This window comes from Mastomys coucha, unplaced genomic scaffold (assembly GCF_008632895.1).
Source record: "Mastomys coucha isolate ucsf_1 unplaced genomic scaffold, UCSF_Mcou_1 pScaffold9, whole genome shotgun sequence".
In the NCBI taxonomy this organism is placed as follows: Eukaryota; Metazoa; Chordata; class Mammalia; order Rodentia; family Muridae; genus Mastomys; species Mastomys coucha.
The window spans coordinates 56760771-56770995 of NW_022196915.1; the positions used below are offsets into that span (position 1 = coordinate 56760771).

General features: G+C 43.4%; 2 protein-coding genes across 6 annotated transcripts in view; one reads left to right on the forward strand and one right to left on the reverse strand.

The window, feature by feature from the left end:
- Ppp3cc (protein phosphatase 3 catalytic subunit gamma) overlaps positions 1-8283 on the reverse strand; it is a 74211-nt gene extending 65928 nt beyond the window's left edge. Inside the window, exon 1 of one of the 4 annotated variants that reach the window (XM_031360969.1) lies at positions 7957-8281. In XM_031360969.1, coding sequence (XP_031216829.1) covers positions 7957-8005 — 49 coding nt within the window. In that variant the 5' untranslated portion in view covers positions 8006-8281. Of the gene's footprint in view, positions 1-7794; positions 7914-7956 lie in introns of those variants that run through there. The other 3 variants (XM_031360967.1, XM_031360968.1, XM_031360971.1) reach the window with 3 other exon arrangements.
- The window catches only part of LOC116084127, an 11015-nt gene continuing 8742 nt past the window's right edge, over positions 7953-10225 (forward strand). For both annotated transcript variants that reach the window (XM_031360972.1, XM_031360973.1), the window contains exon 1: positions 7953-8551. In XM_031360972.1, the coding sequence (XP_031216832.1) occupies positions 8004-8420 (417 nt within the window). In that variant the 5' untranslated portion in view covers positions 7953-8003 and the 3' untranslated portion in view covers positions 8421-8551. The remainder of the gene's footprint in view (positions 8552-10225) is intronic.

The window sequence follows — 10225 nt, forward strand, 5'->3', positions numbered from 1 at the left end:
AAAAAAAAAAAAAAAAAAAAAAGATTATCAATTTACAGGGCATGGGAGCAAATCTTTCACACCAGATGTGGTCTAGTTTAGTCATCCACTTTCTCATGGGTATTAGTCACAGGCAGCTCCATGGTTCTAATGTTCTGTTACATTTCGGGGAGGCTATTAAGTGCTATACTGTGTGAGTACATTCTAAGCAGTATTTAAAAAACCTGTTCAATATAGTAAGAATCTATCAATATTTGTTTATAAATAGGCAGATTCCCAAAATTCTATGTATACTATAAAAGGAAATTTCATCATTTGTTTAAAGCTTTACAAAGCTAAGGAGACTAAGGATGGAAAACAATAGATTTCTCTAATTCTTTATTTCATGAGCCAGTTTACAAAGAACAAGTTTTCTGTAAATTTTTATCAAGCTTTATAATTAACACACACCTTCAGTTGGGGCTTCAAATACGCTAAGGAAGCTTTACAATGAACTATGCACCTCAGTGAACAATTACGTTACTGTTTAAGTGCTAGCATTTGCGAAGGTCCCACAAGGGGAACTGTGCTATGCACTTCACATACATTATTCCTTATAAATGCCGAGGACAGTACTAGCTCTTATTTTAAATCTACAGCAAGGAAAACTAACTAACAAAAGTCAAGGAGGTTACAGTGAGCAGAGCACATGCTTTTTCCTATGCTATTATCCAAAACACAAAGTTTCTCACGATTGCACCTAAACCCGAGGCACCTAGTCATGTGCTAGACCCTGCATTCAGCTTTAAGGGTACACAAGCATTGCCCTTGAAAAGAACAGTTTATTGTGGAATATTTTGGGGGTAAGGAGAGTAGCACTAAAGAATGGACCCAGGGTTTTATGAATACTATAGGCAAGCACTCTACTGCTGAACTATGTATACTACTTCCAGCAGAAAAACACTCCCAAATGTTTTTTAAACTGGGTCTGAGAGAAAGCTCAGTGGTTAAGAGCACTTGTTGCTACTGCAGAGAACCTGGGTTCAATTCCCAGCACCCATATGGTGGCTCAAAAATCTGTGACTCCATTTCAACACCCTCTTCTGGTCACACATGGTACACATACATACATGCAGACAAATACTCATACAAATAAAAAATAAATACATTTTTTAAATTTGTAAAGCAGTAAAATTATTAGTAGGAGTTCACAGGAAAAAAACAGCAGCAATGGTGGCAGTGGTGGTAAAAGCAGCATCTAATACATACACAGAACCTACTGTGTGCCTGCCACTGCACTTGGGGCAGTCTACTAGTCTTTCCCATTACCGTGTAAGTTAGTCTTCATAACCCCTCTTCTAGACAAGCAAACTAACTGGTTTGTCCATGGTCATGTGGCTACCTCCTAAAAGGAAGAATCTGAATCCAGGTAAATCTGACTGTGAAGCCCATGACAAAAAAACACTATTCTTTACAGCCATCTAAAAGAGAAAAAAATAACAGAAATCCTCTCAGCTCAATCTTGAAAGATAAATGGATGAGGCAGTGTGTAGGACAAATTCTTGACAGATGGAAAACAGGCAGAGGCCTGCAGGCAGAGGCTAAGTAGGTTGGAGACAGTGATGTGCGCTGCTGAAGAGGAAGTGGGGAGAGAGGTTAGACTGGTTTAGCTTGCAGTATGCTGCTGTTCACCAAGGCAGAACCTATTCTCAAGGCAGGGGATACTCATGGAAGATTCCAAGTATAGGAAGAGTGCTTTACATCATTCACAGACCCTGGAGGCGGTGCGGTGAATGGACAGCTGGAGCAAGAGACCACTCAACGGATAGGGAAGATGGGAGAGGGATGAAGCAGGTTACTCAGAAACCAAAAGTCCAGCTCACCTCATCTGATAGGACTGGCTCCCCAGTGAAAAGGAAAAGAGCTAAAACAACTGTTAGCAGGTCACTTGAGCCAACTACTAAAAGGGTAAGTGGTAGGCAGGACAGGAAGTAAGCTAGAGATTTCTTTCTCCTCGCCTCATCAATAGTTGTAGAATCTATCCTTCAACCTTCCTCCTCACTTCAGTCTAATAAAATAAAAATAAATTAGCACTGCTTGTCATTTATTTATGTGCTACTTTAATATTTGTATTATTAAAGATTAGGTTGGTAAGTCTATTTTTAAATACATCAAAATAATCTTGGCTATCCTCTCTTTAAATATTTTGTTTTTAAATTTTGTGTTACACATATAATCCTCTTTAAATTTTTTGTTTTTTTAAATTTTATGTTATGCATATGATTGTTTTGCCTGTGTGAATGTATATGGACCAGATGCATGCCTGATACCCACAGAGATCAGAAGTGGATGCCCTGGAACTGGAGTTACAGATGGTTGTGGCCACCATGTAGGTGCTGGGAACCAAACCTGGATCGTTGTAGAGCCACCTCTCCATTTCTTGCTGTAGTCACTCAACGGCCTTTGCACCTTGCCCTGCACTCAGCCTCTGTCTACAGTATAACTGATTTACCTGCCTTCCCTTTCCTCTTGGGTTCTGTGCAGATGTTTCTCCATGCGTATAAACTTGAAAACTGTTCTATGTTGTAAGTGGTTGTACCATGAAGGTAGTAATAACCGTGAGATATGCTTTCACTTCCATTAGTCATCTGGCTGTTAAGTAGCAGCAACACTCCAAAATGACTACAAGTGGCACAATTAGCTGAGAATTCTCTTACAGATGTACATCTAAAAATTCATTTTCTCCAAAAATGTCGCCCTAGTGGGAAAGTGTTCTATCCCTACTCCCAAGTATGGCCTAGGGAGGGCTTTAATTATTTGCCACTTTGATTCTTTAGCACTTCCCTCTTAACTCATCTGGTAACTTGGAGACTTCATAGTAAAATGTGATCGTAAGTTATTAGACTGGGGACATAGCTCAATGCCACAATGTTTGCCTAGCATGGAAAGAACTCGCAGCTCTATCCCTAGAACTGAAAACAAACAAATGAGTGATACATTACTTTGTAGAAAGCTGTGCCATCAAATATCTAATATAAAGCTTTGGTCACAACCAATAACACAGGCGAAAAAGAACAGCTTATCCACTTTAAAAAAAAAAAAAAGTGTTGCCAGGCAGTGGTGGCACACGCCTTTAATCCCAGCACTTGGGAGGCAGAGGTAGGTGGATTTCTGAGTTCGAGGCCAGCCTGGTCTACAGAGTGAATTCCAAGACAGCCAGGGCTACACAGAGAAACCCTGTCTCGGAAAAACCAAAAAAGAAAAAAAAAAGTGTCCTTCCAGCAGCCTGAGTTCTATTCAGATGTGAATCTCAGTAACAACAACTTCAAGTGGCTTAGGGTTTTCAGTTTATTGACGACAGCTGCAAATCAAGCACAAACCAAACCCTGCTGGCAAGCACAAGTAGTTACTGTAGTCGTAGTCTTATTCACACTGAAAATTCAATATGAAGATGTTGTTCAAGATTGGCATTGTGCTACACCCAAAGAAAACTTAAGGTGCCAGTACAGGAGCAAAAAGACTTTTAATCAGTGCCCATGTCCTCTGCATCCTTCATGGGAGCCCTTAGGTAAAACTACAACCCTTATGCTAAAATGCAAAATCTGTCTAATGAAAGCTTTGATGTGTGTGATTTGCTTTCTTTTTAATTCAAAATTCCCACGACATGGAGATACAGGAGAGTGTCAAAAGCAGCTGTTTCAGGCATGAAGAGGTTTTTTTCTTCTTTCTGCCTTCCAAGTTTCATGACTTGTAGGGTTCAGACTACATTTAAAAGAAAAAAAAAAAAGCCTTAAAAACCTCTCATGACAGAAAAGAGGAAGACACCAATAGGAAAAAAAAAAAAAAAAAAACCCAAACAAGAAAAGAAACTTGAAAATTTGGGGTGGGGATCAAATGAAAAGAATTTCCTAATTCAGTTCCTTGAGTTCCTAGTTCTCTGCTCCAGACCCCAGCAGCAAGATCCCAGCTCAGAGCCTCTGCTCTAGACCTTCCTAGACACATGGCTTTCAAAGCAGAGAAACTAATGGACACAGTTAGGGTACATCGTAGATGGCACTGAACAACACTTAATGAACTAGTGAAATCCTAAGAGGTCTTAAACATAAAGCATGCTGCAGAAGAAATTAGCCACCAGACAAACAGTGGACAGAAATCTGCTCTTCATCCTTGAGGACAGGATTCCACTACTACAACCTCTGTATTTCAAAACAGATGTTTCTTGACTAGGACGAGGGCTGTTTGTTTGTTTAATCTTGTTATAACTCCACTGCTTCCTACTCTTGGCATTTTCCAGCTGCTAATGAGTTCTCTACTAACCACTTATGTACCTGGAGATCTAGTATGCAGGTGGTATGGTGGCACACGCCTATAACCACAGCACTTAGGAGGACTGTAACAGTTTGGAGCAGAGCCAGGGCTACAGAGCAAGATCATGGAACGGGATTGATGATAAAACTGCTTTCATGTTTCTTAATATTATCTTACGTTTCCACAATTGTTACATCATTTATATGACCTAGATAAGAAAGTTACTACAGATGAGATTATTAATCAGAAAAAGTGTCAATAAGTAATAAGTGCAAAGTAATAAGTGTGGCATCGAATGTCGTTGATTGAAGCCCTGGGGGGCAGAGGTTAGCCTGATCTAAACGGTGAGTTCTAGGCCATCCATGTCTACAGAGTGAGACCCTGACTCAAACAAACAAACAAACAAACAAACAAACAATATTATAATGACAAGCTGGGCTGGAGAGAGAGCTCTTCTCTTAAAGGCTAAGGCTCACAACCAAAGGATAAAAATACAATGAAACCCATTATTTTAGGTTCTAACCAAACAACAACAATAAAACCACTAATACACACACACACACACACACACACACACACACACACACACACACACACACACACGGCAACTCCCCAGATAAAGCCCAGAAGCTGGAGTAAAGCAGGTTTTCTATCTCCTTTAGTTTCAGAAAGCTGCACTCAAAGGACATTTAAAATGCAATCACGCCCACCCACCCACTCTTCTCCAAAATTTGCTCACACAAAACCATTAGGCAGACATTAAAGTGAACAGGAAATAACATGACCAGAAATAACAGGTGTGGCATCACCTCTGGAGAAGCTTTGCAGCTGTGAACGAATGCAGATAACTGTCCAGACAAAAGAACACCAGATCAGGGCTTGGAGCCAATACAATAGTCCTTTCTCACTCAGTCAGAGCGGGCAAGCTTTGCTTTGCTTTTCCTTTCTTTTCCTTTCCCTTTCCTTTAAAAACAAACAAACAAACAAACAAACAAACAAAAAAACAGGACCAGCAGCTGCCCAGACTAGCCTAGATCTCAGTTTGGGCTGAGAAGAACTTGAACTCCAGATCCTCTTGCCTCCACCACTCCAGTGCTGAGATTAGTGGCATTTACCACAGTGCTTGGCCTCATATCCCATTTTGGTTTGTTGTTGTTGTTGTTGATTTTTAAAGATTTATTTCATGTTTATGAGCATACTGTAGCTGTCTTCAGACACACCAGAAGAGGGCATCAGATCGCATGACAGATGGTTGTGAGCCACCATGTGGTTGTTGGGAATTGAACTCAGGACCTCTGGGAGAGCAGTCAGTGCTCTTAACTGCTGAGCCATCTCTCCAGCCCCTCATTTTGTTAAGAGACTTACACTATTTCAAACTCTGGAAAAACCCAAAAACATGTTGCATAGAACCCAACATTGCTGAAGCCAAGTGCTTATGCTAAGGTATTTATATGTGAGATGATGTCATACATTATATGTATCTGAAATCATTTTATTAATGTAAGTTAGGCTTGCAGCTGGGGAGACGGTAAGCAGCTCTTGCTTCTCTTATAGAGGACTCAGGCTCTGTTCGCAGCACCCACATGACACCTTACAACAGCCTCTAACTCCAATCCTGAGGATCCAACATCCTCTTTTGGCCTCTGAGAGCTACAGGAATGTACATGGTGCACATATGTATGTGCAGGCACAATACTCATATACATAAAATAAATAAATTTTATTTAAAAAGAAAAAAGGTGAGGTGTGGTGGCATGCACCTTTAATCCAAGCACCCAGGAGGGAGAGGTAGCAGGATCTCTGTGGTTTTGAGGCCAGCCTGCTCTTTCAAGCTCAAGGGCATCCAGGACTATATAGAGAGTCTCCAAAAAAAAAAAAAAAAAAAAAAAAAAAAAAAAAAAAAAAAGGAAGCCTTAAAGTGGGTGTGCAGCAGTGGGAGACAACCACCAATTTGCCTGGCTGGACAACAGAATGAAACGCTGCTCAGTCACTCACACACAGAGACACTCAGGCCTTTCCTACACAGCATGTGTTAATACGTAATTCTGCTAAAGAACAAGTTTGTATCCTGTCATGCAGATTCTATAGATGGCTTTCACTTAGCTATAAACCTACCTGTACTTCAAGTGCCTTTCATTTCACTTCCGTTTTAAGTGTAAGACGCGGTCATTTTACAATGTCCTTGATGCATTATGTTGAAAATAAGCTGGTACAAAAGGAGATTAGACTCTGAGATTCTTGACAGTCTGAGGGTGCCGCTTAAGCCTTGCTCAGACCTCATTTATCCTTGCTTGACATGGGATTCAGGTTTACTTGCCTACTTCAGCTGAGAAATAGGCATATTTTGACAAAGAAGGATACTGGAAAGAAAAAGAGGGACAAAACACTCCAAAGGTAGAGTGGCAAGAAGTCATTTTAACGTGGGAGGAACGCACCGATGCCCTTACGCAGTAGACTTGACTTGCATTGGCCATGCTAATGGTACAGTTCAGAAGTTAATGTACATGATGACCTTGCTTCGCCAGGGAAGGTTGTAGGAGGTGATTTCAGTGTATTAAAAGGCTCAGATCCTCCTATGGCTTAGATGCTATAAAGACTCACTTGAAGACAGTCATGACACTTTAGCTGTCAAAGGACTACATCCATTCTATGAATTGACTTAAATCCCTAATGACTCCAAATTCTGAGGAAATAAGTCTCAAAAGTACCATATGTGCTGCCTTCCAAGGCAGATAACTAATATTATGACACTAATACTGTCCTTCTCTTTGTGAGCACTCAATAGGCTCCCCCTTATTTAAAAAATTATCATTTCTAATCTTAGTTTCCTTTCTCCTAATATCAAAATGAAACAGGGAAAGAATTTTAGTAGTTTTGTCCCACTATGATGAAAACTACCTCACCCAGAAACAACTGGTCTAAGCATAGCGCCTTCTTAGAAACAGTGCTTTCAAGCCAACTATTAATATGGAGAGAGGAAGGGGGTCTTATAAGTCGGGCAATAGAAGCATATGAATCAGTGGTTATGTTTGACGGGTCCTTTTGGGTAAAGGGCAGAAACTACATCATAACCTCAGAAGATTTAGAAACAAACACTTATGTTTCTTTAGATTAACAATGAAAATCAGATACAATGGGAGACATTTCAGAGATTATTATTCACCAAGTCCTTATAGCCAAAGGGAAAACCTGTAAGCCCCTTTAAGCATCATTAAGAAGGCTGTGTTACTATCATCTTGTTTCTTTTAATAAAAGCAATGACTTGTGACATGTAAAGAAAGTGAGCCAAACGCGCACAGTATACCCACCACACCCCTCAAAAATAATTCTTTTTAAAAGGGTTTGATAAGGAGCTGTCAAAAAAAAGAGTTGAGCCTAAGGACAGGCATGACTTGGGAGAGTCAAGGGAACTCCCGGCTCACACAACCCCAGACTGTGTCCCCAGATAGGAGACAGGAAAAGGGAATCAGGTGGAGAAACCGCCTGGATGCTTCGGGAGTGGAAGGCGGGCGCGGTCGCTCTACCCACCTCCCGGCTAGGTACCCGTCCAGCAGTCACCGGGGACGCCGGCGGACGGCCGCCCGGTCCTCCCCGCGCCCTGCAGCGCCTCCCGCCGCTGCCTCCATCCCCGCTCCTCGAGTCCCCGAGCCATCGCCCGGCGAGGGCCGTTCCCCGCGGCGCGCTCGGCACCTTTGATGACGCGCTCGGTCGTGGAGAACTGAGGGCGCCTCACGGACATGGTCTCCTCCCGGCTCCGGCGGCCCGCTGGACGCGAGCCGCCGCCTTCCTCCCAGGCGGGCTGCGCTCGGCGAGCCGGCAGCCACCGTGCCGGGCCCCGGAATACGGGGCGTCCTCGGACAGCGGCGGCCGCAGCGCCGCTCCCTCCCTGCGGCGGCGCCCGCGGCTCGGCGGCGGGGACGACCGCGTCGAGAGCTACGGCGACCGCGGCTGAGGGAGACAACTTGGGAGAGCAGGGCTGCGCGCGCCCGGAGCCCCGCGTGCTCGCCTCCGCGCTCACAACTTCCCGGCGGCCCCGCGGGCGGCCGCCGCGCTCTGCGCACGCGCGGGTCTCAGTTCTCTGCTCTGGCTTCCCTGCTGCCCAGCGTCGGCCTCGCGTGGGGCAGATGCTCTGGACGCCCCACCCCGACCTGTAGCTTCTCAAACCAGCCGCTGGGACTGCGGAAGCAGCTACGATCTTTGCTGATGTCCGGATTGTCAGTGGAGAGATCCCCTATCATGAACGCTTCTCTCCTTACCACTGGAGTCCTCCACCCACTTTGTCTCCGTAAGAAATTAACCATGCTACCCTGCTTCTCTGATTACCGTCTCCCGTTCACCAACACCCAAATTTTGAAACCCTGTAAACTTCGTGTTTGTTGCATACAGCTTGTATCTAGCAGCCTTCGCGCCCATCCTACTCCAGTTCAGCACTTGGGAGGGTGGAACCCTGTCTCTAAGAAGCGGTGTCTCCCTTTCTATTTACAATAGAAAGCAGAGTCACTCTGCTTTTGGGACGCTAGCCCAGATCTCCTTGAGGAAGGGAATTGACTTCTAACTGAACTTCCCTTATATGTCACCTGCCTACTTGGATACATCTATTCCACTGTGGTACAAAAACACTGTGCCTGCCTCCCTATCGTGTGTGTGTGTGTGTGTGTGTGTGTGTGTGTGTGTGTGTGTGTGTGGTGTGGAGTAGGTGTGTGTCCATGCATGAGGTGTTTGTATTTGTGTGTGCTGGTGAGCTCGCCCATACGAGCACATGTGGAGGTCAGAGGTAGAGCGTCATCCTCTATTGCTTCTACCTTTAATTTAATAGACTGGGTCTCATTAAACTTGAAGTTGACATGCCAGTTAGACTGGAAGGCCAGCAAGTCCTCTCACATCTGCATGTCCCTTTTCCCCCAAAGCACTGAGATTACAAACGCTGAGGTTGTACCCAGGTTCTTTTTAATGCGGGGATTCAAACAGAACCCTATGCTTGTGTCTCACTAAGCCATTTTCCCCAGTCCCCTCCCCATATGCTTTTTGTTTTGTTTTGTTCTTGCGGTGATGGGGACTTGCAACACCATAGTCAAGTTTCAGCAATCTGGCTTATTTTTAGGTTAAAAACTGGTCATTATTGCTCCTTAATTAGAAGCCTAGAACTGTCTTACTATGACTGTCTTCTCACTGAGGACAGGACTTGGCCAAGCAAAAAGTACTTTGATTTTTTTTTTAAAGCAATGATAATGAAATAGTGAAACTGAAATCCAAGGAAATATATACAATTTATAGGCCAACCAGTCTTCATAGCTACTACAATGACCAATAAGTAATCATATGCAGCATTGTAAATTAAATTGTAGTAATTCAGTTTCCTCTTGTGTACTAGCCAAACTTCAAGTGCTGGCTACATTATTGGATGTGATAGGACATTTTCATCATTCTAGAAACGTTTGGCTTAGTTTGGTTTGGGAATTTTGGGGTTTTGTTTTTAGAAACAGGTCTTATGTCATTCAGGCTAGTCTGGAACTTGATATGTAGCCAAGAATGATCCTGAACTACTGATCCTCTGCCTTTACCTTCCAAATGCTGGGATTACTGGTATTTACCACCATGCCCAGCCATTGCAGGAAGTGCTGTGGAATAATTAAGAGACTATCAGGCAAAGACTAAGTCTTCCCTAGTATAGATTTGTGCACAGAAAGGAAGTCTAGCATATGGACTAGAATCAGACCCTAAATTGTCTCCTGTTGTTTTGACCTAAGATCTTTCACAGTAAGGCACACTTGAGTCAGGGGCCCTTCGGGGACTAAATAGAATATGGCTTTGTTTTCACAGAGCCCTGGTTTCAGGCTTCTACAATGAGAACAGTTGCGATATTTTAAGAAAGTTCTCCATTTAAAAAGCAATCGGGCCGGGCGGTGGTGGCGCACGCCTTTAATCCCAGCACTTGGGAGGCAGAGGCAGGCGGATTTCT